This window comes from Aulonocara stuartgranti (genome assembly GCF_965226115.1).
Source record: "Aulonocara stuartgranti genome assembly, chromosome: 15".
NCBI lineage: Eukaryota > Metazoa > Chordata > Actinopteri > Cichliformes > Cichlidae > Aulonocara > Aulonocara stuartgranti.
In genome coordinates this window covers 26,365,860-26,393,832 of record NC_138951.1, presented here as the reverse complement: position 1 = coordinate 26,393,832, position 27,973 = coordinate 26,365,860, and the positions used below count along the sequence as shown (strand labels likewise).

The following is a 27,973-nucleotide window of genomic DNA, read 5'->3' as shown; positions in this document are numbered from 1 at the left end:
CCACCCGCCAGACCGCTCTGAATTTCGTTTCTGTGTTTTTTGTTTTTTTTCCGGTGCTCTCAGCTGAAGCCAGTCTGCTGGCAGCGGCTCAGCGCTCCGACTGAAGCTCCAGTAGCTGTACACGGAGTTGCCGCCGACCCTTTCTCCACTCCTCCGTCTGCTCTTTCTCTTCGTCAACTCAGCCTCGCTGCTGTCAGGTCAGTTTCCAGAAACTTGGAATGTTAGAACTGTGCGGTACCGCCCGGGGCTCCAGAACCTCCGGGTTCGGGGTCCGGGGACGGAGCGGTTCTGCAGCCCCGGTCGGGTTGTTTCGGCTCGGCTCGGCTGGGCTGTGTTGGCGCTGTCTGCTGGTTTATCTGAGGTCACAGTGAACCCAGTCACTCCTGTGTGTGCGCGCGCGCGTGAGCAGTACCAACAGTTGCATCCCTGCAGTGCATCGCTCACCGCTGCAGAAACTTTACAGATGTTTTCTTTGTTTTGGTACAGTTGATGCTTTCGGTTCCGTGTCGTCGATTAATTAGCCGGACAGGATTGACTGATTTGATTGATTTTGATATTTTCGAGCGGCTCTCAGCGTCGTTGTGTTCAGTTTGTTTCTTTGGCTTGTGACAGTGAAGCCAGTAGTTTGAGTTTCACCTGGCATGTTCTCACTGTTCTCTAACACAGATTAATTGATTAATCCGATTTTAAATTTTTTAGTACATTTTTTTTTGTCTAAGTTTGTTTTTGCAAGTGTGTTTCAGTCTCTCGTGTGCCAGTTTGTTTTTCTTTATTAAACATGACATTAATTTGATTATTTTGATGTTGATCATGCAAATTTTTCATTTCCTTTAATATTTTGGCTAAACAGTTAAATTGATTTTCATCCTCTTAATGTGACTGTAAATTAATTATTTTGACAATGATCAGATGATATTTTCTTTGGTTTGACTAAACAATTAATCCGTTAATTGTAAACCTGTTGAGCAAAATAATCTATTATTAATTTGATGACTCTCATGAATTTAGATTCTTTGGTCTGAGCTCACTGTAGTAATTAAAGATCGGTTTCACTGTCACTGACTCAATAAAATGTTAAAATCATTTACATTCATTTTGATTTGCATTTGGCTCTAATAGGAAACGCCTGCTTCATTACTGCTGATTTAAAATAATCACGTTTTCATGAGTGCATGTTTTACCTGTTTAAACAGTGTAAAGCAAATATTTGCACCTGAAGCTGACGTGTAAAATTCTGTGTGTTTTTGTTCTAAAAACCAGTTAAAGTTATTTTCCATAAAATAAATCCTAATGTGGCGTCTCTGATTTTCCTGCGATTTGACTGTGTGAATCAGACTCAGCCTCAGTTTCATCCCAGAAATCTGCACTGAACACAAAGAAAATGCAGAGGAAGAGAAACCTGACAACACACCAGGAATCAATCCGAGTCACGCAGAAAAAAAGATCTCAGAATTAAAAACAGAAAGTGTGTCTGGAGCAATAAATGCATCCCAAGCTTCTCAATCAGGTGTGAGTGTGTCGGGGAACAGGTGTTATTAATCGTGGAGCCCAGTTGATTATTAGCACATTAAAGGCAGCGAGCGGCGTTCATTTATGAGTAAACCTTGTTGTTTCTCTGTCAATAGGTGTGGTGTGTTTTTGTGGTCGTGGGGAATCAGAGTGCGGGGTCTGTGTGTGTTTGTGTTGAAACGGATTGTTTTGTCCAACTATACTTCCTGTCAGGAGCTTCCTCTCTCTATCTCTCTCTCTCACAGGGAGAGTTGGTTCATGTCAGTGTGGGAGGAGGAGTGGGCGGGGCTTGTTCATGATGGGGGTTTTTTGTTTTGTTTTGTTTTTTTCTCCTATTTTTGTTAGCACCTCCCGCAATCTATTCTGGGTGCAGTGAGGTTCCCCGTCAGGCAGGGTGAGAGGTTGGGTGTACCCACTATATCCCCCCCCCCCTCCGCCTGTTCTCTCTGTTTACATCGTTATCTCTCGCCCCTCGCTTGCCCTCCTCCCCCTCTTCCTCCCATCCTGTACGTGCTGCTAAGCAGATGCCAGCCAAGCAGCCAGGAGCCCTTTGTCCCCGAGTCACCTCCCATCTACAGTTCTCGCCCCTTTAATTAATTAATTTATTTCCTGATGTGGTAGATGCAGCTCAGCCGGAGGTGGGAAAACTGTGACATCATTGGTCATTAGATGGGAGGTGTTTGGCTTTATCCGTGGAGTAAGAGGAAGAAAGAAAGAAAAAGAAGCTGGGCTGTGAGGCAGACGCTCAACAGTTTATAGGATAGTGAGCACTAACAGTGCGTTTAAGTCATATGGGAGAAAGAAGACGGTCCACTGCCTGCTTGCCATCACCCTCAATTAGCTTCCAGAAGTTGCCTGTGTAGCTAAAGCCCAACAGAAACTTCGATGAGACCAGAAGAAGCAGCTGGTTGTGGCTGAACTACCCTCTGCCCATGTCTCTACCCATGCCCCTCTTTAGGTTTCCAGAAGCAGTCCAGTCAGATGAAAGTGGGCTTTGATTGGAGCATGACTGATATACCTGTGAAGCTGATATTGGCTATTTCCCAATATATCATTATCAGAATGTATAACAGCCGAAAAATAAATCAAAGTAAGGAAGACACGGGAGAAACGATTACTTGTCCACGAGAGGACACTCTGCAACTTCCCTGTTGGCAACATATGTTTGGAAACTCCCACCAAATTCAGTCTTTAAGTCTGATGTTATTAGCCATTTCCGGGTCCAAACTTTGCTTCAGGTCCCAAAGTCAAATGAACACTGTGGCATAACTGAGAGTTAAAAACTGTCTAAATTCTTTCATGTTCAATAAAATGGTCAGTGTGGTTTCTTTACCAGGTGTAACAATTACATTTAACATCCGGGCATCCATGAAAACTGAATTTATGAAGTTTAACGGAGTTTGAAGTTAGCAGGGAGTTAGCTCGCTAGCTTCCATGTTTAAAAGTTGCTACAGTGGTAATAAAAACCCAGAGACCGACAGTGATTACTGACCATTTTTGGGTCTTGTTCATATTAAATAGAACAAGATACAAAACATTAAAATATGTTAAAAAGACAACAGCTTAATAAACACACAGCAGTTTGAACCCGGAAGCAGGGTTCATACGTCATCACTTAAGAAACGAATAGCAACCAGCTATTGATCCATGCGGAGGTGGGCGGAGTGTAATCAAATGATCCTTGACTTGTGATAATAAAATAAGGTTACTTTTACTCCATCATCATAATATTGCTGCAGAGACTCATAAATAACAACCTAACAAACGTCTGGGAACTTTGTTCATGTTTCCTGTGTTTTAAATTTTTACTTTTATATTTTGAATCAGGTTTAAACACACTCAGGCTCTAGCTTTTAGGGTAGAGTGTAGCTGAATGTGCCAAAAACTGCAGTACCTCTAACATCCAGCAGAGGCTCCAGCAGCATTCAAAATGGTAAATGGCCTGTATTTATATAGCGCTTTACTAGTCCCTAAGGACCCCAAAGCGCTTTACATATCCAGTCATCCACCCATTCACACACACATTCACACACTGGTGATGGCAAGCTACATTGTAGCCACAGCCACCCTGGGGCGCACTGACAGAGGCGAGGCTGCCGGACACTGGCGCCACCGGGCCCTCTGACCACCACCAGTAGGCAACGGGTGAAGTGTCTTGCCCAAGGACACAACGACCGAGACTGTCCGAGCCGGGGCTCGAACCTGCAACCTTCCGATTACAAGGCGAACTCCTAACTCTTGAGCCACGATCGCCCCAAAACAAAAAATGGGGCAGAGACAGACATGCGGCAAAGAGCCACGGGTCGAACTCGAACCCGGGCTCCCCACTCTCCGGGCCACCAGCGCCATTTGGTCGTAATTCTGCGCTTCTGAGCTGATTTTTGCTTTAAAATCACAGAAAATAATCCGATTAAAGTGACGAGAAATGCTAAAGTCTTTTAAAACTGACCTTTGACCTCTCGACTGTTCTCAGGTCAGCCGTGTGGACAGACAGACAGCAGCAGCCATGGAGCAGAAGTCGTACGTCGAGTACCATGACCTGGAGGCTGCCGAAGCGCTCGTCAGCATGAGCTTCTGGGGTCAAAGGTCGCACAAGCCCCGCCCACTGACGCCCACCTCTGACTCCTGTGACTCTATCCAACTCCACTCGGAGGGCACAGATACACCAAAAGACCTGATCGCCCTCTCCTCGCTGGTAAGAACCAATACAGTCAGAACGTTAGAAAATGTTAAATGCACACGCATGACTAAATGACCTCATCAGACACATCGTTACCATATTTATAAAAATGTAACACAAAAAATTCTTTCTAGGTTTTTCATTATTTAGTTAACTACTTAATTTGTTTTAAGTAATTTTCTTCTGTGAATGAATTCGTAGCATTTGGGATCCGTCTGTCTAACACCTGCTTTCTCTCTCAGTGTATAACTCCGCCTCAAAGTCCAAGCTTCGCCGAGGCCTCTGCAACCCCCATCCTCACCATCGCCTCCAAACCACACTTACCCTCCCCCGCCCTTCACAGTGACCCCCATGCCGTCACTTCAGAGACCTCAGCACTTGCACCTCACTCAGAGTCAACCTGTGTGGCTCCGCCCAGCAGAGCGATGGCCACCAGTGTCATCCGCCACACCGCTGACAGCCTCAGCCTTCCTCTGCCCAACACCGAGCTGTCAGAAACTTCCACGCAGCCTCTGCCACCACTTCTGCAGACGCTTCCAGAGGAGAAGGACGACCCTCCCCCAACTCCCGACACCCCCCCATCGCCTCCCGCCTCAGCTTCTCCACCTCACTCGCTGTCTTCCTCACCGCTGCTCTGCCAGGTTTTCCCGGTGAACGGCCGAACGGGGATGATCTCCGCCTTCGTCCAGGCCCCAGTTCAGGTGCAGGGGCCGGGCGGGCCCAAGCCAATCCTTCCCCAGTCTCCCACTTCCAGCTTCGCCCAGCCGCTGCTGCTGGGCTCCGCCGTGCCACAAGGGACTGTGATGTTTGTGGTGCCACAGCCACCCGTGCCCCAGCCACAACCAGGCCCGCAGACCGTCATGACCTTGGGCAACACCAAGCTCCTCCCACTCGCCCCAGCTCCTGTTTACATGCCGTCAGGAGCGAACAGTGGCACCTCGCAGGCAGACTTCTCTCGCAGACGGGACTACGTGTGCACCTTCCCTGGGTGCAAAAAGACCTACTTCAAGAGTTCACACCTCAAGGCTCACCTGCGCACACACACAGGTATGAGTCACCTCAGGGGAAGGAGAACCACAGACAGACACTCACCTGTCTTATAGACATGAGCTAACCACTTACGTGTCCTCTTGTTCCACAGGTGAGAAGCCATTTAGCTGTCACTGGGAGGGCTGTGACAAGCGGTTCGCCCGCTCCGATGAGCTTTCCCGCCACCGCCGCACGCACACTGGTGAGAAGAAGTTTGTCTGCAGCGTGTGTGAACGGCGGTTCATGCGCAGCGACCATCTGACCAAACACGCCCGACGGCACATGACTACCAAGAGGCCGTCATCGTGGCCCGGCGAAACCCGAGACCTCAGCAAAGGCGCCCTGCCAAAGGGTCAGAACAGAGGACCGGCACTTCCCGTTGGCATGCTGGTTCCTGCTGCCAACTAACTAACAGACTAGTGTCACTCACAGGGCCATCTCAGGAGCCCCGGGGGGAGGGGCCAAACACCGACCAGACTCTTAAAGAGTGACTGTGACTGGTTGTTTCAATCAGCTCCGCCCACCACATCAGGACGATGTTTTGTACTCGGCTACGTTTACACGACCTCAGAACAGGGTCAGACACACCTGGACACATTTTACAGGGACCTGTCCTGCTCACTTCCTGCTCTGAACGGTAGCTTAGCATGAATGGCAGTTTAAAATAAGCCATCCATTCATGATCTCTCTAAAAAAAGACGCCATGGCTCAGTTCTTACTGGCTTCTCATTGGCCAGGGTCTGGAAGCCTGCTGAGGGGAGAACAGTAGATTTACTATATTACTATTATAGATAAGCTATATTAGTATATGGAAGTTCAGGAAACAGGCGCCATTGAACGAGGGCGTTTTGTCCTTAACCGACCAATCAGCTTCACTGTGAGAAAAATTGAAGGACCTTTATTACCAGGAAGTGATTGCTCTTCTATATAAGGAGATCTGTCACTAGCTGCTGTCAGCTTGTCACAGAAGTGACAGGAAAAAACCCAAAAAGACCCAAAAACCCTGTTGGTCCCATGTTTGAAGTTTCAGCACATGTATGACGCAGACAGGAGAGCAGAGCAGGTCCCTTCAGGAGTTTAAGGCCGTCCTTCGAGTGGAGGAGGCGCTCAGATGAATCCAGTTCTTTTCTATGTTCATGCTGCCGAGAGTTGAACGATCTGAGTGCCGCCGTTTTCCTGTTACTTTTGTTAACGTAGACATAGCCGTCATCAGCAGAGGACGGCAAGCTTTCTCCACCATTCTCAGGACATTTTATTCCCACGATCCACAAACACACCGCCGCAGGAGGAGGAGGACCTGAAGGCACCAGGCTGCTACTCACTCACAGACATCCACACAAAGCCGATGTTGCACTGGAATATTTTTGAATCTCACTTGTTTTTGTACTCTCTCTCTCTCTCTCTCTCTCCCCCGCCGTGTACCATCACGGCTGCGTCTTTTTAGCGACTCGTTAGCGACCTGTTAGCGACTCGTGTACACTCTTATTGTTTGCCAAAGCCTCAGTATCATGCTTCTTAGCCCACTTCTGTTCTGACTGTAAATACTGTAAATATCTTGATATCTATATGAGTGTTATGTGTAATCCAATCTACATTTATTCACAGTACGAGATATTAATATTTTAAGAGTCTGTGGACAGTATTCATTACTGTGATACTACCTACTATCTTTGCTTTACACATTATTATTATTATTCTTATTATCATTGTTAATATTATTATTATTATTATTATTATTATTATTATTTAATAAACATTCGTTGAGGAAAGTGCTGTTTTTGATAGTTTGATTTGGCCCATAGTGTAGCCAGTAAAAATACCTCATGTTATTAAATGTTATTCTTAATAATAACAGCTTATATTAAAATAATCCTTTTCTTTTTCTTTCGAACATTTACCTGTACACCACGGTGATGGTGAAGAAAATGGCTTTTATAATAAAATGTTACCACGAGGCTGGCACCAGCTGTTTTTTGCGTTTGTCTGCAGTCATTGTTTCACTGAGAATTTCAACAGCTGGAAAAACTTTACTCATCAATACTTTTGTGATTTTTGACTAAAAGTCGAATTTTGTACTTGGCGTCTGTGTTTTAAGCAAAACTAAAACGCTGCAGTGAAGCACATTGCTCCAGCCTGGCTCATGTTACTGATCCAACTCCACAGTAAACATGCAGCACATTTTAAATCCACGTGGATGCCCCGGGGGTATTTGGGGTTCAGTAACTTGCTCAGGGACTCTTCAGATGGATGCAGTAGCTGAGGAACCTCAGAGTGATTAGCATCTCGCTCTAAATCTTGAGCCAGTCTAAGCACCGTGATTTTTAAAGGCGCTATATAAATACAGGCCATTTACCATTTACCATTTTTTTTGGAGGGGAACCCTCAGGTCAGGTGTAGCTTTTCAGTAAAGTCCCATACTGGATGTTTCTTTGCATGTAGGCGAGTGAGTGAATTCAGTGAATAATCAGCATTGTTGACCTCAGTATAAACTGATGTCTGATTTGTTGGTGTGTAAACTCCACCACAAGCTGCACTGACCTGTCTGTATGTAATCACCATACTTCAATCTGTTTTTCACCATGTTTAACATAATTCAGCAGCTGCACATCCTGTACAGATCCAATATCTGATTTTAAAAAATGTATTTTATGTTCACATAAAACATTTACATTTCCAGTTTAACACGTCACTTGCTCTGCAGTGCTTACCTTTAAAAATAATCTCTCATCTTGCTCAACTGTCCTCCTTTTCCCCATCTCGGAGTGAGGTTCTCATTCGTCTTCCTGCCTGTTGCACAGCAGCTGGGCCTTTGTCACACAGCATGTCTGAGAGCTAAACTGCACACTAAGAGTCTGTGTTTGCTTACATTTGATGAACTCATTTAAAAGTTGGATTTTAAATTTCCTGCCACTTAAAAAGCTTTCCTCCCTTACAAACAAACAAATGACCTCTAAATTCAACTTCTACACATACAAACATGTGATTTTATGATCTGACATTAAGATCAATTAAAAGGTAAGTCTAATTTACTTATTTAAAATTATTTTTTCATTTGCCAGTGGACAGCCATCTTTAAAATGGCCACCATCTTGAGTTTTAAAATGGCTGGTGGGCTTTAAAAACAAAACTGTACAATAAAGGAGTTGATGTGGCCTCAGAGCAGGAAGATCCTGGCTTTGAATGCACCAGCCGGGGTTCTCCCTGTTCCTTGGTGGGTTCTCTAGCTTCCTCACACATGTGGTTTAGGTTAACTGGTAACTCTTGGCCAAAGCTGTGAATGTGAATGTGAATCTCTTCACTCTCTGACAGCTGGATGGATAGTCTCCATGTTAGCTGGCATATATGAGAGAGATAAGTGTGTGTACTTATATCCCCCCAGGAATAGTCTTCCTGTAAAGCTCAGTTATTGGCTGAACTATTAAACATTTTAAACCTCATTAATACATGAAAATTAGCACCTGTTCTAGGCTAACTCGCACTTGTGTAATGTTTCTGTTAAAATGGTAAAAAATAAACGACATCAGCATGTTTTCACAAATTAAAGGAATATTTAATGTTGTAATATTAGATTAACAGAATAGAACAGTAAAGATTGCTTATAAAATATATATATTTTAGGCTTGCTATAGCAAATTTAAATGTTATGTGTTGTGATATTTTGATACCATGGTAGCATTTACAGGATATTGTTTTATTGTGATATTATACAGAAAAGAGTTACTCAATAAGGCCCATTTAATAGTTGTTTTTCTCTTTCTCTCTGACCCAAGAATTAATGTGTAAGACTCACAGGCTGGTACCCCAAGGTCGAAAATACCACAGAGACGAGACCACTTCCTTACTCCCATCCTCCCTTCTTTATCTCTTAGAAAAAGGCTCGTTAAAGGCCAGGTGGTTTGTTTCAGAATTCACTAATGAAAGAACTCTGTATTCTATGTCTAGGAGTGTATTTTGCTGGGATGATCATAAATTGTAACTGAAGAGATAAACTACACAAAGGATACTTCTTTGCTCACAAGGCAGGAAGACGTTTCCTTATTTGGTCTGTACCGGTTTGAACTGAGAACTTGCTGACACACGAACCTTTTTTTCCTCTATATAAGCTGTTATGTACTAAATAAACCTTTGAGTCGATTGGGAAGGCAACCTAAAGCAGTCTCTGTTTTCTTGTTCTCCCAAGCTGCTCCCGAGCTCGTACTAACACGCTGAATGGCATACCTGAGTGTTACTTTAAATAATTAGGAATCTTAGAAGGAAAGGACAGAACTCTGCTTATCGCTCGTGCCTTGGAGGGAAAACCGGGATGGACATTTTTTTCCTTCATTATGTTATGTTTAAAATACTTTTTAAAAATAGTTTGGGCACAAAAAATTAAAGCATTAATTGGCATTAAGGACATAACCAGGTTAGCGTTGCATAAAGCTAGCTAGTACTGGCTTCATCCACAGGTCAGAAATATCCAACTGTTTAAAACTGACTGTAGGGTAATTCTGAAAACACCACACAAAGAAAACCCTCAAAGCAGGACCGAAAAAGAAGATTTGGTTGAATGTTTTTATTTTTATGTGAAAACAAGTCGGACACCACAAAGTCAATGCTTTTATATATTTCCGGTATAAAGTTTGGCGCTCAGGAGAAAAACAAAGGAAAGGGACGGGAAAAAAAATGACCATTGGAACTGCTCATCCCAAAATGCATCCCAACGAATGACCTCTGATAATTTTTTTGATTTCAGTAAAAACAAAATACAGTGTGTAATTTGTGTACTTACTGTTGTGTGTAACTGTATTTGGGGCTGCGTTTTGTTCCTGACTGCAGTGCCCACTTTTTGACTTTGCTGTTAAACGTTTCCATGGAAACAGCACCCTGTACCAATCAGAGACATTGCTTTTTGAGTTTAGGATTCTGGGTAGAGTAGTTCTTTTTCTCGACATCGTTAATAAGAGTGTTATTCTTCAAACATCGTAGCTGTCAATAAGACGCCTGTGGATGGCACATAACCAGAGTCCCTGTGGACATTTATAAAGGTTACTGCTAATAAATAATAAACTGTTTAAACTAACACAGGTTCTTCTGTGTGAAGGTTAGCTAATGCTCACAATCCAATATCACATTACAAATGAAACATTTCATTCACATGCAAACATTCACGCTCACTTTTCTGATTGTTGTTCCTATACATTCAGAGGAATGCATAAAAAATGAGCCTCACACATATCAAGTGAAACTCGTATGTTTTGTTGTTATTTTTTGTCTTTTTGGATCATTTTAAACGCCCACCGTGTTCAGTCAGCGGCATTCCTAAATAAATCACAGCCAGTCCTCTTTATTTTCCTGATTTTAAGTCCTTCACTGGGCAAAATGGCGGCTTCGTTGCGCTGTGTGGAGATAAATGAGGTTAATTCTCCGGCTTCACAGTTTCGTTTCCTCCGTGTGTGAAGTTTCTGCTCCACGACAGCAGAGTTACACAACCCGAGCTCCGCGCTCTCTGCCCACACCACCAGGTAGCAACCGCCATCCAATCACCACGTGGGGCTGAGGGGGTGTGACCAATGGGAGCACACGTCGTCATGACTTGGCCCGTGAGAGGGGGCGTGTCATCTGTGTGGAATGGTTTCCGCCCCTTTGTCTTACTGACCGACATTCGGCTGGAGCCAAAGTAAAATATAAAGTAAAAATAGAAGAAAAAACAGTGGAGTCTGGTGGAGGCCGTGGGCGGGGAAACAGTGACGCCATGTGGTAATGTGAGGTATTAAACGCACTACAGGACAATAAAACAAACGATTATGACATAATCACAAGTATTACCCCTGAGAGCAGATATGTATGAGCCTAATCTGGCTCAGTTATGGCAAATGACCAGTGGGCGCTGGAGAAAAGTAAACATAACATTAAAAACCTGAACAAAAACCATGTAAACCTTAACACATGGGGGGAATATTATTCAGCAGTAAAATACTGTGATCCACAAATGATTTCAAAAGGTGGGTTCAGAGGATTTATTTTACCCCCAAACAGATTAAAATCAACCCCAAATCTTCAATAAATGACACATTTAATATTTCAATTTGCAAAACAAAACAAGGGTATGGAGGGAGGAGACACTGGAGGGAGAGGGGTGAAGCCAAACACCCCTCTCCAGATGGAAATCTGACAACAAACCTTTGGAGCAGAATATTTCTGATGTGGCTTCTTGTTTTCATGTCTAATGACAAATATAAAAATGACTCTCAAAATGCCTCAACACTGGTGTTTTTCTGCATCAAGTACAGAAAAGATTTAAAGAATGCTGACCAGTCAGTGGTAGATGCTCCTGGATTGGGAGCTTTGGCTACTGCACACATGGCTTTCCTTCGTGATGAGGGAACTGTTGTTGATGCTCCCACTTTAGGTACTGGGAAATAATGGCTACTCATTTGGCAGGCAAGCGGGAAAATGGGATCTGGAAGGGCTGTTTTCAATCTGAAGTCCAGCATTATCTCCACTGTTTGGCAGAAGCTCCAGGTTGTTGTATTTCCCTCCTATAGCCAAACTCATCTCTAACTGAGAAGTGCCCAATGAGTGTGGTGTCATCTGCAAACTCTAAATTTTACTGACTCAGTTGGTCAGTTTTCCTAATCTTTCCATGAATGGTCTGATGGTGTACTGCTATAAATTATGGGATGTAATGGCCTCTTCTGCCTCTATAAAGGATCCTTCAGTGTCTCCTCTACTAAAGGAGGTAATAAAGGAAACACTGAAGCTCCTTTCCTCAGTATTTAGAGGATTCAATCAGCTCTGATTATGGCTGCACAGACTTCTAGATCAGTCTCTACATTTGACTTTCAAAGTTTGTTTCTTCTCTGTAATGTTTGAGCAAAAATGTTCAGCTCTCATTTCAAGACACACTTTGGATCACTGTGTTGTGTTTTTATTTGCTGGGAAAAAAAACACAACATCTCGCCATTAAATTTCCATTCTGCTATACATATGAAGGAAATGTACTGCTATGTGCTGGCAGGGTTTAATGGATTTATTTGTTTTGATGATACTAAACTGGATATTTTCATATTGATGACTCTGAATTCAGCTGCTGGAACCTCCAACTGATATTTGATGGAAAAACATTCAGTATAGAAGAAAACTGGCAGACTAATCAATAATAAAAGTAATGTTTGGTAGCAGGTTTGACTGAGCTCAGAGGCGGGATGGAAGAAGCTTCTCATTAACAGTAAATCTGAAGCTTTTAACACTGCTGATTGTTTTTTGAATTGACTGAATATTAATGGACTGAAGCTTCCAGCCACAGTGATTCATTGTGTGTCAGTGAATGCATTGCGTGTGCTGGGCTGCAGCTTCATGGTTCCATCTAGTGGACTGATAGTAGAAGTAGAGCAGCTGATGGCAGCTTCCTCGGCCTCGCACTGGTGTCTGACTGCATTCAGCTGACATTGAGAGGAAGCAGAAAAGAACTGGCTGATATTTGGACAACACACATGATGGAAAGGAGGACTTCAGTTGATGTGCACATGAATGATTTGTGTTTCCTCTGCAGGTGAACTTAGAAAGTGAGCGTGAGCGGATGTGAATGTGAATTCAGCAGCATGGAGCAGTGTGAGCACAGAGAGGAGGGAGTTCCTACCCTTGAATCCACCCTGTGTGGGGAATATGAGAGCCAGACCAAAGCTTGGAGGTGAGAGGACAATCTCTGACTGCCAGGACTCTTCTCCAGGTCACAGCTCAGCACTCACATCACTGCTCTATCAATATTCACAGGAACCTACCTGATGATGATGATGAGATGATGAGATAGCCTTTATTTGTCAGTTGCAGGTCTTTTGCCCACAACCAAGATGACAGACCTTGCCGACCGTACATACAATACAAACATCACATTGGGGAGACAGGTCAGGCTAGGTAGCGAGGAAAAAAACATTGAAATGTGTAACACAGAAGGATAATGCAGGAATGCACAGGTATCAACAGACCATAACACAATAAACACAGACAGCAACATGGGAAAGAGTTCCAGTGTGTACATCTGATCTGGGACCGCTGCAATCTTTCGACTGCGCCTCCAGCTGACCCGATGTCCACATCATGGGGGAGGTAAGCGTTGGAGGTGGCGTTGGATAGGGAAGGTGATGCGTCAGTGAGTGCTTATCAGTATCAGTATATGTATGTGTGTGCGTGTCCATAGTTCAGCTGAGACAGTGTCCTTCGCCCCGCCAGGCTAAGTAAACAGTCTTCCAGCCAACCCAGGTGGCCTTGTAGGGAATGGGAAGGAACAGACTCAACACAGTCGTTATCAGGGAGTTTTTGTTCGGCTCCAGCCTTGAGCCCACAGCTGGCGCCGAAGGGGTAGCCGGATTGTGATGGTAATTTTTATTTTGCAAACAACTCATGAGAATTTCAAGCTGTTTTTAACACTCCGACACTGGTCTCTCAATGTCCCGTTAATAGCTGCGAGTTTCTCCGTGATGTTATTAGCCGTCGATTCTGTGGTCTTGTCACTCTTTTTTGCTCACATAGCAGATTCTGAGACCTCACGACCGCAGCCAACTGATCCGAGATGTAGCTTCCACCCAGAGATGTTGTTCTGAGTTGATTCTTTCCTGATGTAATGTAAACCTGGACCTGGACCCAGCTGTGTGTACTTAAACGGTGTAAGCCAACAACCCTGTACTGCAGAAAGAGGAGCTGTTGTTCGGAACTCACTGATAGCTGTCAGTTTTGAACATCTGATGTTGTTTCTAGTCTCTAACCAGCATCTCAAAGGAAGCCACTGAGCAAGGAATTCATTTATTCTATTAAAAAAAAGTCAAAGATCCTGAATTTTTATATTATTCTGAAGAACAATGGATTTCCTTTTTAGAGAGGAACAATACACCAGCTTTATCTGCATATACATTAATGTAAAGGTGGTCTGGAGAGGTAAAATAATTTCATACTCTTCATATAAAAAACTAAGACACTGAAACATGCACTTCAGGAGGTGAAGAAACTGGAGACCCTTCCTTAGGGATTAATAAAGTATTCTGATTCTGATTCAGCCACATGCCAACAGAAATTATTTGTAAACTTATTAAAAACACAGAATCTAAATACTTTCTTCTTTTTTTTTAAACAGCAATAAAATGGAAAACTGTTCTGTTCTCTAATTTAAAAAAATAAACAATCAGAAAAATCGTCAACAGAAGATGCATCTGGACACATCACACAAGATCACAGGGTAACAAACGTTTTAGACAATATTACTCAAAACTAGAAAGTGCATTTTCTGAAGAAACTGCAGTGTGAATGCTTGAATCTGAATGTATGTACTGAAATGAATTAATTGCTGAATTTTGAGTTAAAAATATTGAATGAGATTAAAAAAAAAAAAAAAAAAAACGAATTTAACCTGAAAACAAAGGTGCTGAACTGCTAAAAGCTGAAGGTTACACAGAAGAAGGAGTTGGAAAAAAACTGAAAATGTTTTAAATGTAAATTAGAAAACCCTAAGAAATGAGAAAAGAACATTTAGAGTCAGAAAACATCTGAAAGAATATTAAAAGGTCATATTCTTTGAATCACTGAATGACTAAAATGTGATCCCTCCACTTTGATCCACACAGTTTAAAAAGTTTACATCTCTGAGCTTTGAAAGACAAGATGTTGGAAAAAGAACAACGATGGCGACGTTTTGAGGGTAAAATGATGGCTGTGACACTGTGGACACAGCAGCAGTTGAAAGAGAAGTGTTTAATATGAATCTTGGCAGAGTGGCAGGCAGAGCTCGTTAAGCAGGCAGGTGTGAGCCTGGTTGCTATAGTGACTGCACCCAATGGCTCCATACACACGACACAGACATGCACCTCACTTTTGCTGCTTAAAATGAACAGAAAAGTCAGGCCGAAACAAATCGTTCCCAAATTAAAAGTACAAGTCGTATTGACAAAATTCTTTCACCGTGAGCGACAGCAGCTTCTAGTCTACCGAATTCTCAGTTTTCATGCCTGTGGAGTTTATTATATGGACGTGGTGACAGTGTAAAGACACCATGCTCTTCTGATTTTCAAACGAACCTTCTGAGCCATTTTAACATTAGAGTCTATGGAAGAGTTGGAGGGAGGAGGCTGTGCATTGGTGACATTTATGAAAGAACCATAACACCTAGTACAATAGTAAACACATTGGATGAAAGAGGACCGCCATGGCTACGTTTTGAGGGTAAAATCATACCTGTAGAGCAAACGCTGTGGACACAGCAGCAGTTTTAAAAAAGATTTTAAGATTAATTTTTTTGCTCCTCTCACTCTAGCAGTTGAGCTGTCTCACTCTAGCCCCAACATTCCGTCCCATACACACCCATTATAAACTCTGAAACGGGTGAAAAAACATCATGAAACTTAAACTGGAACTGAAGAAAAAGTATAATAGATATTGAAAAGATAAATGCAAGTTGAATAGTTGAATGTCTTGTCTTCGTTTTAAAGTTTGAATGGTGGCTCTATGTCAATGTATGTGGAAGTAGTAAGAGTTTAAAAATGAGTAAGTTGAATGAGGATTTGAAGGGTCTCCCCATTGAAATACATTATAAATTTTTGTTGAATAAAGTTGAATAAAATTAAAAATATAAATGTTAAAAATATGAAAAATGGAAGCAGTGTTGTCCAAAAGAATAGGAATCTAACGGTGTTGGAATGGTTTTTCTAAGTTGAACGGTTTTGAAGGAGTAGGATTACAAAAAACGTACGGAATACAGAATAAAATATAATAATAACTAGAAAAATTTGCATTTCCTGCGAAAATGCAGTGTGGATGCTTAAAGCTGAAGCTGTATGCAAAAAGTAGCTGAAAAAGCTGAAAAGTTGCAGAAATTGTAAAAACTTTGCAGAAGCAAAAGAAGTTTGCTAAAATGGAATAACTTAGCAGAACTGCAATATCTTAGAGGAAACATAATACTTGGCAGAAATACAATAGCATAGCAGAATTTAGCAGAAATATTGTAACTTACCAGAAACATGATAACTTCTCAAAAATACAAGAATTTAGGAGAAATAGTATAAGATAACAGAAAGAATATATTTAGCCAAAAATACTTAAACATTACAGAAACACTATGATTTAGAAAAATAGTACAACAGAGCAGAAATATTGTGATTTACCAGAGACACTGTGATGAACTATGAATATTGTAATTTTAAATTAAGACTATGTTTTAGCACAAATATTATAATTTGGCAGAAATACTATAATTTAGCAGAAATACTATATTAAGCACAAATCCTATAAAAAGCAGAAATGGTATGATTAAGCATAAATACTACATTTAGTAGAAATACTTTGTTTTAGCACAAATCCCATAAAAAGCAGAAATACTGTACTATGATTTAGTAGAAAGACTATAATTAATCAGAAATACTAAATTTAGCAGAAATACTATATTAAGCACAAATCCTATGAAAAGCAGAAATAGTATGATTAAGCATAAATACTACATTTAGCAGAAATACTATATTAAGCACAAATCTTATAAAAAGCAGAAATACTATATTAAGCACAAATCCTATAAAAGCAGAAATAGTATATTAAGCACAAATCTTATAAAATAGCAGAAATAGTATGATTTAGCACAATAGTAATAAGTTAAACAGAAAAATTGGAAAAGCAAAATGGACAGCTGAAAAAATGCTGAACATGCTGAGGGTCCCTCAAATATACTTGTTAAATGACAAAAATCTGCAAAAAAATTTATTACAGCCACACAATCACAAATATGTACACATGAGGAAACACACATGCACAGAGAGACCCACACACAAGATCCAATTTAGTCAACCAGTCTAAATATATTGAATTTAAATCTTAGAATGAGATCATCCCATTAAAAGCCTTTCTCTCTCTCTCTCTCTCTCTCTCTCTCTCTCTCTCTGTCACACACACACACACACACACACACACACAGGGAGAGAGAAGTAAGTTTCTAGGTCAGCCTGGGAGCTGCTGAATTTGAATCCACCAATCAGAGAGCCTGTGTACTTTTTCCCGCCAAAACAGGTGCATCTATTTACACACGCAGCACAGAGAGACACAGGATTATTGCAGCCTATTTCTCATAGTGAGGACTCCCCTCAAACAAATGACCATAATTTCCAAACCGTAGGGGCTAGAACGGTCATTCTTACACCGTTTTGTTCAGAAGAGATGGGGGAATCTTCAAGTGTTGACAATTTAATATTAAAATATGAATTTTTAGAGATATATGACATGGATGACTTGTTGACTTAGAAGCCACGAATTCCCCAATATGCAAATTTGAATGCCTGAGACCACATATGTGATTGGCTGGCTGGGAAGCCGTGCAGGCCCTGATTTGTGGGTTTGAATTCCTCAGCCCTCAGATATGATTGGCTGGCTTAGAAGCCACGAAGGCCCCAATATGCAAATTTGAATGCCTCAGGACACTTATTTGATTGGCTGGGAAACTGTGCAGGCCCTGATTTGAAAATTTGAATGTCTCAGTCCTCACAGAGGATTGGCTGCCTGGGGACCTGGCAGAAATATATAGAAATACTATTATTAAGCATAAATACTACATTTAGTAGAAATACTATGTTTTAGCACAAATATTATAAAAAGAAGAAAAACTATAATTTAGCAGAAATACTATATTAAGCACAAATCCTATAAAAAGCAGAAATACTATAATTTAGAACAAATAGTATAAAAAGCAGAAATACTATAATTTAGCAGAAATACTATGTTAAGCACAAATCCTATAAAAAGCAGAAATACTATAATTTAGCAGAAATACTATGTTAGGCACAAATCCTATAAAAAGCAGAAATACTATAATTTAGCAGAAATACTATATTAGGCATAAATCCTATGAAAAGCAGAAATAGTATGATTTAGCAGAAATACTGTATTTAGCACAAGTACCGAAAAGTACCAGAAATACTATGATTTAGCAGAATAGTAATAACTTATTGAAACACAAATGCACAGAGGGACACACAAACACAGGCTCTAATCCAGTCAACCAGTCTAACTATGTTCAATTTAAATCCTACAATGACATGCTGTCAAATAAGGGCAGGGTCCTCTCTCTCCCACTAAACACACACACACACACACACACACACACACACACACACACACACACACACACACACACAGGGAGAGAGGACTAAGTTTCTAGGTCAGCCTGGGAGCTGCTGAATTTGAATCCACCAATCAGAGAGGCTGTTTACGTTTTCCCGCCAAAAAAGGTGCATCTTTTTACACACGCAGCACAGAGACATAGACCTGCTTCTTTCAGTTTATTTCACATAGTGAGGATTCCCCTCAAACAAATGACCATAATTTCCTAACCATAGGGGCTAGAGCGGTCATTCTTACACCGTTTTGTTCAGAAGAGATGGGGGAATCTTCAAGTGTTGACAATTTATCATTAAAATATGAATTTTTAGAGATATATGACATGGATGACTTGTTGACTTAGAAGCCACGAATTCCCCAATATGCAAATTTAAATACCTGGAGCCCACATACATGATTGGCTGGCTGGGAAGCTGTGCAGGCCCTGATTTGTGGATTTGAATTCCTCAGCCCTCAGATATGATTGGCTGGCTTAGAAGCCATGAAGGCCCCAATATGCAAATTTGAATGCCTCAGGACACATATATGATTGGCTGGGAAGCCGTGCAGGCCCTGATTTGAAAATTTGAATTTCTCAGTCCTCACAGAGGATTGGCTGCCTGGGGACCTGGCAGATATATATAGAAATACTATGATTAAGCATAAATACTACATTTAGTAGAAATACTATGTTTTAGCACAAATACTATAAAAAGCAGAAATATTATAATTTAGCACAAATAGTATAAAAAGCAGAAATATTATAATTTAGCACAAATAGTATAAAAAGCAGAAATATTATAATTTAGCACAAATAGTATAAAAAGCAGAAATACTACATTTAGTAGAAATACTATGTTTTAGCACAAATAGTATAAAAAGCAGAAATATTATAATTTAGCACAAATAGTATAAAAAGCAGAAATATTATAATTTAGCACAAATAGTATAAAAAGCAGAAATACTACATTTAGTAGAAATACTATGTTTTAGCACAAATAGTATAAAAAGCAGAAATATTATAATTTAGCACAAATAGTATAAAAAGCAGAAATATTATAATTTAGCACAAATAGTATAAAAAGCAGAAATATTATAATTTAGCACAAATAGTATAAAAAGCAGAAATATTATAATTTAGCACAAATAGTATAAAAAGCAGAAATATTATAATTTAGCACAAATAGTATAAAAAGCAGAAATACTACATTTAGTAGAAATACTATGTTTTAGCACAAATAGTATAAAAAGCAGAAATATTATAATTTAGCACAAATAGTATAAAAAGCAGAAATATTATAATTTAGCACAAATAGTATAAAAAGCAGAAATACTACATTTAGTAGAAATACTATGTTTTAGCACAAATAGTATAATAAAGCAGAAATACTATAATTTAGCAGAAATACTGTATTTAGCACAAGTACCAAAAAGTACCAGAAATACTATGATTTAGCAGAATAGCAATAACTTACAAAATTACAAATATGGAGGCATATTGAAACAGAAATGCAGAGAGGGACACACAAACACAGGCTCTAATCCAGTCAATCAGTCTAACTATATTCAATTTAAATCCTACAATGACATGCTGCCAAATAAGGGCAGGGTCCTCTCTCTCCCACTAAACACACACACACACACACACACACACACACACACACACACACACACACACACACACACACACACACACACACAGACAGACACAGAGGGAGAGAGCTGCCGAATTTAAATCCACCAATCAGAGTGGCTGTTTACGTTTTCCCGCCAAAACAGGTGCATCTTTTTACACACGCAGCAGCACAGAGAGGCACAGGATTATTGCAGCCTATTTCTCATAGTGAGGACTCCCCTCAAACAAATGACCATAATTTCCTAACCGTAGGGGCTAGAGCGGTCATTCTTACACTGTTTGGTTCAGAAGAGATGGGGGAATCTTCCAGTGTTAACAATTTATCATTAAAATGTGAATTTTTAGAGATATATGACATGGATGACTTGTTGACTTAGAAGCCACGAATTCCCCAATATGCAAATATGAATGCCTGAGACCACATATATGATTGGCTGGCTGGGAAGCCGTGCAGGCCCTGATTTGTGGATTTGAATTCCTCAGCCCTCAGATATGATTGGCTGGCTTAGAAGCCATGAAGGCCCCAATATGCAAATTTGAATGCCTCAGGACACATATATGATTGGCTGGGAAGCCGTGCAGGCCCTGATTTGAAAATTTGAATTTCTCAGTCCTCACAGAGGATTGGCTGCCTGGGGACCTGGCAGAAATATATAGAAATACTATGATTAAGCATAAATACTACATTTAGTAGAAATACTATGTTTTAGCACAAATCCTATAAAAAGCAGAAATAGGATGATTAAGCATAAACACTACATTTAGTAGAAATACTATGTTTGAGCAAAAATCCTATAAAAAGCAGAAATACTATATTAGGCACAAATCCCATAAAAAGCAGAAATAGTATGATTAAGCATAAATACTACATTTAGTAGAAATACTATGTTTTAGCACAAATAGTATAAAAAGCAGAAATATTGTAATTTAGCAGAAATACTATATTAGGCACAAATCTTATAAAATAGCAGAAATAGTATTATTTAGCACAATAGTAATAAGTTAAACAGAAAAATTGGAAAAGCAAAATGGACAGCTGAAAAAATGCTGAACATGCTGAGGGTCCCTCAAATATACTTGTTAAATGAAAAAATCAGCAAAAAAATGCACAGGGAGAGAGAAGTAAGTTTCTAGGTCAGCCTGGGAGCTGCTGAATTTGAATCCACCAATCAGAGAGCCTGTGTACTTTTTCCCGCCAAAACATGTGCCTCTTTTTACACACGCAGCACAGAGAGGCACAGGATTATTGCAGCCTATTTCTCATAGTGAGGACTCCCCTCAAACAAATGACCATAATTTCCAAACCGTAGGGGCTAGAGCGGTCATTCTTACACCGTTTTGTTCAGAAGAGATGGGGGAATCTTCCAGTGTTTACAATTTATCATTAAAATATGAATTATTAAAGATATTTGACTTGTAATGCACCATAACTGAGTAGAGCGAAGCAAAAACTGCCTTGACTTGCCCTCAAACAACGCTTTCTAACTCGAAATCTATTTGGAGTATCGATATCATTCTTTCACCGTAAGAGACAGCAGGCTTTGGTGAACAATCATGGAAATTTTCAGGTCTCTGTGGAAATCCAACAAAAAGTTATGACGAGAGAAAAAAGTGGTTCATTTCCACAGTTTGAAATCTGAAGAAATCTGAGCGAAGGACGAATTTCCTACCCTCAAACAAGTCCAACTCATTTCAGAACGGTAATAGGTGAGAAAGAAATTCTTGAATTGTGAGCGTCAGGGGTGTCTGAAGATATTCGGGGACAAGCCTCATGTCTTAACTTTGCTTTGTTAAGGAGATATGACGATTCGAATATGCCTCTCATTACAGAAATCCAGCGGTGATTTTGAACAAGCTCTCCATTCACTTTATATGGAGAGTTTTCTGACCTTGTGTTAGTCTGAGGAGATTTGCAAAAATTCTATAAATCCCACAACAATGATGGTGACATTTTCTGAAAGCCAGCAAAAATACCTACGTTTTGATGTATAATTTGTGGAAGTTGAGTGAAAATTGAGCAAGTAGCAGGAAGTTGTTCGGACATGAAGTGAAAATTGCAAAACCTTCAGTGGCACACTGGAAGCCAAGAGCATAGCAACCATAACAACACATGTATTTTGTGAAAAATCACAATTTTGCAACTCAAAACTTTAAGAGGCATAAAAGTAAAACAGTAAAAGATTTGAAAAAGCTGAATCATACCTGAATAGCCCAATAATTTGTGAACATTTTAAAATTTGAATGGTTGTTCTAGGTGAAAATATGAGGAAGTAGTTAAGTTTCAAAAACAGGCAAAATTTAGCAGAATTGCAGAAGTTTCCCATTCATTTCAATGGGACAAATTAAAGGAAAAAAGCTTAATATTTTAAAAAGTATAATAGTTAAAAATAGCAAAAATCGTAGCAGGAATTAGCAAAAATAGCTGAATAGTTTAAAGTTTGAACGGTGAAAATAGCACAAAAATTGTGGAAGTAGTTAAACGGCGAAAAGTGTACGGAAACACCCGGAATAATAATAATAATAAAGAATAAAGAGAAACAGGAACTCAATAGTGTGGATGCTTAAAGCATCCACACAATAATAACTAGAAAGTGCATTTTCTGAAGAAACTGCAGTGTGAATGCTTGAATCTGAATGTATGCACTGAAATGAATTAATTACTGAATTTAAGTTAAAAATCTTGAATGAGATAAAAAAAGAAAACCCCGAATTTAACCTGAAAACAAAAGTGCTGAACTGCTAAAAGCTGAAGGTTACACAGAAGAAGAAGTTGGAAAAAAGCTGAAAATGTTTTAATTGTAAATTAGAAAAACCTAAGAAATGAGAAAAGAACATTTAGAGTCAGAAAACATCTGAAAGAATATTAAAAGGTCATATTCTTTGAATCACTGAATGACTAAAATGTGATCCCTCCACTTGGACCCACACAGTTTAAAAAGTTTACATCTCTGAGCTTTGAAAGACAAGATGTTGGAAAAAGAACAACGATGGCGACGTTTTGAGGGTAAAATGATGGCTTTAACACTGTGGACACAGCAGCAGTTGAAAGAGAAGTGTTTAAGATTAATTTTGGCAGAGTGGCAGAGAGAGCTCGTTAAGCAGGCAGGTGTGAGCCTGGTTGCTATAGTGACCGCACCCAATGGCTCCATACACACGGACACAGACATGCACCTCACTTTTGCTGCTTAAAATGAACAGAAAAGTCAGGCCGAAACAAATCGTTCCCAAATGAAAAGTAAAAGTCGTATTGACAAAATTCTTTCACTGTGAGCGACAGCAATGTCTAGTCTACTGAATTCTCAGTTTTCATGTCTGTGGAGTTTATTATATGGACGTGGTGACAGTGGAAAGACACCATGCTCTTCTGATTTTCAAACGAACCTTCTGAGCCATTTTAACATTAGAGTCTATGGAAGAGTTGGAGGGAGGAGGCTGTGCATTGGTGACATTTATGAAAGAACCATAACACCTAGTACAATAGTAAACACATTGGATGAAAGAGGACAGCCATGGCTACGTTTTGAGGGTAAAATCATACCTGTAGAGCAAACGCTGTGGACACAGCAGCAGTTTTAAAAAAGATTTTAAGATTAATTTTTTTGCTCCTCTCACTCTAGCAGTTGAGCTGCCTCACTCTAGCCCCAACATTCCGTCCCATACACACCCATTATAAACTCTGAAACGGGTGAAAAAACATCATGAAACTTAAACTGGAACTGAAGACAAAGCATAATAGATATTGAAAAGATAAATGCAAGTTGAATAGTTGAATGTCTTGTCTTCGTTTTAAAGTTTGAATGGTGGCTCTATGTCAATGTATGTGGAAGTAGTAAGAGTTTAAAAATGAGTAAGTTGAATGAGGATTTGAAGGGTCTCCCCATTGAAATACATTATAAATTTTTGTTGAATAAAGTTGAATAAAATTAAAAATATAAATGTTAAAAATATGAAAAATGGAAGCAGTGTTGTCCAAAAGAATAGGAATCTAACGGTGTTGGAATGGTTTTTCTAAGTTGAACGGTTTTGAAGGAGTAGGATTACAAAAAACGTACGGAATACAGAATAAAATATAATAATAATAATAATAATAATAAAGATTACAACAACAATACTGTGAATGCTTTTCAAGCATTCACACTAATAATAATAATAATAAAGATTACAACAACAATACTGTGAATGCTTTTCAAGCATTCACACTAATTAAACACTCAAGAGGGAGGAAACCTGTAGGGGGTATTTTACAAGCCTGAACATTCCAACTAACAGGCAGATTTTCCAGTGCCAGTGCAGCTAGCTAAACAATGAGGAATCACTTACTACTAAAGAGACAGACAGTGAAAGTGGACAGTATATTTGACTTTATATTCTTGGTATACTCTTTGTATTCTTCTGCTATCTGTACCTGAGCAGTGGTAATGCGCACTCTTTGGTTTTAACTTAAACGTGACGAGGGGCAGCACAAAAGTGATCAACTTAAACTGATTTTTAGTTTTAGCATCCTTATTTTTCCCAGAATTATTGGTTCTGTAACTCGTTAAGATAGGATAAGATAAGATAAGATAACCTTTATTAGTCCCACACGTGGGAAATTTGTTAACAGACAGAGATACATCTATGTCCATTTTTGATGTAAATTAGCCTTTATACATTTAGTGTTTCATTTCAACAGGTGTTTAGCCTCTCTCACAACTTTAGTCAACCTGTATTTCGACTCTTTGAAACTGTCACTGATCCTACTCCAAGAGTGTTAGTAAGTCTGGAGATGTGGGACCTGATTCACCTGAGTTGCTGACCAGAGGGAAGCAGGTCAAACAGGTAGTGGGCAAGGTGTGAGGTGTCACCTGTGATGGCCCTGGTTTACCTGAGACAGGAAGATCTGGCGATGGCCTCCAGGGTTGGTTGGACCCTCAGTGCAGCCTTCCTGTTCTTACTCATAGCCCCTGAGTACCAGACATCAAGCTGGAGGAGAGCACGCTCTCCAGTGAGGAGTTGTAGAAGGCCAGCAGCAAATTCTGGTCCAGGTTATTCTTCCTCAGGACATGGAGGAAGTGCGGCCGCTCCTGGGCCCTCTTTACTAGGGCAATGGTGTTGTGGGTCCAGTTGAGATCAGCAAATATGTGGATGCCCAGAAACCTGAAGGTGGAGACAGATTCCACTCATTCTCCATTGAGAGGGGAGTGAACCTGTCTGTGCCTCCTGAAATCAATGACGAGTTCTTTTGTTTTAAGGACATTAAGCTTCAGGTTATTTTCTGAGCACAAGTTCTCTACCTCCCCATTCTCATCTCCATCAGAGGTAAGCCCAACCACATTGGTGTGATTGGCATACTTGATGATGGTGTTGGTTGGGTGGGTAGGTGCACAGAAGGGGGCTGATCCTGTGGGGATCCGGTGCTGAGTGACAGTGGTGTTGAGAGGTTGGGCCCAAGTTGGACTGATTGAGGTTGGTTTGTGAGTCTTCAGTCTGACTGAGTCATTCATAAAGTATTCTGTTCCAGCTTCTGGAGGACAACATCATCACTTTTGTAAAGAATGAGCGGAAGAAGATCCAGAAGGTTCTGAGTCCAGATTATCCAAAATGCTCAAAGAGACAGAGGAAGGATGAGGAGGTGCTGAAGATTAAGGATGAGGAGCAGAGGAGGTGCACAGAGTCATTCATGACAATCACATTGTACTTCTTGAGGAGAATGAAGCAGGAGGAGCTGGGCGATCAACTGCAGAGCAGTAAGCAGATTTCTATAAAGATTACTGTTGTTGCTCTTTAGGGGAAAGAAATTGTCATGTAAACTTTATAAAGCATTAACTGATATTCTGATTTTTTTTTTTATTCAGAACATGTTGCTGCAGTTTGTCAGTGAAGCTGCTGTCTCTGGGACTTAAGAGTCCTCACTGTAAACTGGAAATTCTCAGGTTAGATCACACTGTTGGATTTGAGATCTGTTTGCCAAATAGACATTACATTTACTTTAGTAAGTAAATTGGGGGGTTTTAGTGCTTCGTAAGAACACAAAACAGACAAAGTGCTTTACAGTAGTATCAATAAAACCAAAGCAATGCCCCCAAAACAATAGGGAAACACATACATCAAATAAAATGAACACAAAGCTATTCCACGTTTTTGAAACTAAAGTTTGAAAATTTGGCCAATCGACCTTATTTTTTAGATGGGTAAATGCAGGAACTAGGGTGTAAGCTCGGAGCCATTCAGTAAGTGGGTGCCTCAACCCATATGGCCATAAAAGTAAGAATCCATATTTTAAATTGAAATCTAAACCTAACAGGTAGCCAGTGCAAAAGCTTTAAAAGCGGGGTAATGTGTGATTAATAAAACAGAGTGAATTGTAAACCTTTGATCAGCATTTAGGGCAGATTGAAAAAGGCATTTAATAGATGCTTCAATCAAACCAGAAAACACTTCATAACAATAATCCAAATGTGAAGAGATAAAAGCATCAGGAATCTTCTATTCAGTTTATAAGCCCCATTTATATGTTTCCCTTGGGACATATTTTTGAAAGGTATAATTTTTTTGTTATCACTGCTTTGCCGATGAGATTCAACACTATATTCCAGTCAAAGAAAATGACAAAGGGTCATTTTAACCACTGCTTAAGTGATCTAAAAACTTTATATGTCTAAATGAGAATAAGACTGTGGTGGTTGTTTTTGGTTGCCCCAAACAGCTCAACAACTCTGCTTGCACTCTTGGCACTTTAGCTTTTCACACTCAATATTTGTAAATGTAATTAAGTAGGGTCATCTGCTTAAATGTATCTATCAGTATTAGGCTAATGAATGTGTGTGTGTGTGTGTGTGTGTGTGTGTTTCAGTCGCTTTGTTTTTATCTTTTTAATGGTAAACTTGCTTAAATCAGTACCCTGTGACACTATCACCACTCATTTCTTTCCCATTACCTATGTTGGGTAAAAAAATCTAGTCATTTTATTTGAACTTTTTTTCTTGGAGTATTTATATTTCTTTATTTAATTAGTAAATTATTGGAAGCTAAGGGATTTATTGTGATAAGGGCAAAGAGTTAAAAAACGCACAAACTCAGAAGTTCTAACAAAATATTTTAACACATTGTTTTTTCTCTTGTCCACTATTTTACTTTTCAGGTTGAGGAGCTGCAATCTTTCAGAGATAAGCTGTGAAGTGCTTTCTTTAGCGCTCAGCTCCCAGTTCTCTAGTAAGAACACCTCGCAGGATTCAGGAGTGAAGCAACAGTCTACAGGACTCAAGAGTTCATACTGTACACTGGAAACTCTCAGGTCAGATCAACATATACATTTGTTTATTCCTTCAGAAATTTAAAAAATAAGAATTGTAGCTACCAAATACAGGTTAATTTATGTGTTATGTTTTACTTCTATCTACGTTACTTAAACTGTCAAATTTCTTAACTGCTTAACTAAACAAACTTTGGGAAGGGAATTTTTTAACCATCACCGAAACAAGATTAAATATTGCAGAATATACTTCTTCCTGTACCATGATTACGTGTTAAAACCAGTGTTGTCTTATTTTTTTTCTTATTAATTCTTCCAGACGAGAAATTGTAGACTCTCACAGAGAAGCTGTGAAGCTCTGTCCTCAGCTCTCAGCTCCTTGTCCAAGTCTTAGAGAGTTGGACTTGAGTCACAACGAACTGTGCGGTTCAAGGGTGAAGCACCTGAGGAGTCCCAAGTGTACAATTGTCAGGTCAGATCAAGAGATATTTTTGATTCTTTGAGAAAATAACCAATGAGAAAAGATGTTGTAAACATTATACCTTTTAAACATAATTTTCACTGTTAGTATTGCTAAGTGTTCTCTAACAAGACTGAAGCATTTTCATCTGTGAAAACACAGAATTTCATAATCTAATAAAATTTTTTGGCAGATTTGCTTTGATCTCATATTTTCACAATACTTTAAAAGTAACTATCAGTCTGTTCTGGCACATTGTGATGAAGCAATCAGATTATAGTATACAACATCACTGAAAATGCTCACTATCATGCATTTTTGCAA

The 27,973-nt window shown here is 39.9% G+C and overlaps 2 protein-coding genes across 3 annotated transcripts; both read left to right on the top strand.

The window, feature by feature from the left end:
• The first annotated feature begins 46 nt into the window (after positions 1-46).
• klf11a (Kruppel like factor 11a) lies at positions 47-7,187 on the top strand. Its single transcript, XM_082507050.1, has 4 exons — positions 47-197; positions 3,983-4,204; positions 4,432-5,236; positions 5,331-7,187. The coding sequence occupies exons 2-4, from the start codon at positions 4,016-4,018 to the stop codon at positions 5,624-5,626; spliced, it is 1,290 nt and encodes a 429-aa protein (XP_082363176.1). The 5' UTR covers positions 47-197; positions 3,983-4,015; the 3' UTR covers positions 5,627-7,187.
• A 5,422-nt stretch (positions 7,188-12,609) lies between these two features.
• On the top strand, positions 12,610-27,655 carry LOC309690155 (uncharacterized protein). 2 transcript variants are annotated; one of them, XR_014271614.1, is made up of 5 exons: positions 12,610-12,890; positions 25,459-25,684; positions 25,793-25,870; positions 27,079-27,231; positions 27,509-27,655. XR_014271614.1 is itself a non-coding variant. In XM_082507087.1 (5 exons), the coding sequence occupies exons 1-3, from the start codon at positions 25,167-25,169 to the stop codon at positions 25,816-25,818; spliced, it is 342 nt and encodes a 113-aa protein (XP_082363213.1). In that variant the 5' UTR covers positions 24,646-25,166; the 3' UTR covers positions 25,819-25,870; positions 27,079-27,231; positions 27,509-27,655. The 2 variants fall into 2 exon arrangements, 1 of the variants encoding a protein (XP_082363213.1); XM_082507087.1 differs by lacking the exon at positions 12,610-12,890 and adding an exon at positions 24,646-25,256.
• Positions 27,656-27,973: the final 318 nt, after the last annotated feature.

Excerpts from the sequence above, each read along its gene's own strand:
- LOC309690155 (XM_082507087.1), top strand. The coding sequence starts at position 25,167 with ATGACGAGTTCTTTTGTTTTAAGGACATTAAGCTTCAGGTTATTTTCT. Across the intron at positions 25,257-25,458 it reads CATTCTCATCTCCATCAGAG|CTTCTGGAGGACAACATCAT; the intron begins GTAAGCCCAACC and ends ATTCTGTTCCAG. Across the intron at positions 25,685-25,792 it reads GGGCGATCAACTGCAGAGCA|AACATGTTGCTGCAGTTTGT; the intron begins GTAAGCAGATTT and ends TTTTTTATTCAG.
- klf11a (XM_082507050.1), top strand. The coding sequence starts at position 4,016 with ATGGAGCAGAAGTCGTACGTCGAGTACCATGACCTGGAGGCTGCCGAA. Across the intron at positions 4,205-4,431 it reads TGATCGCCCTCTCCTCGCTG|TGTATAACTCCGCCTCAAAG; the intron begins GTAAGAACCAAT and ends TTTCTCTCTCAG. Across the intron at positions 5,237-5,330 it reads TCACCTGCGCACACACACAG|GTGAGAAGCCATTTAGCTGT; the intron begins GTATGAGTCACC and ends CTTGTTCCACAG.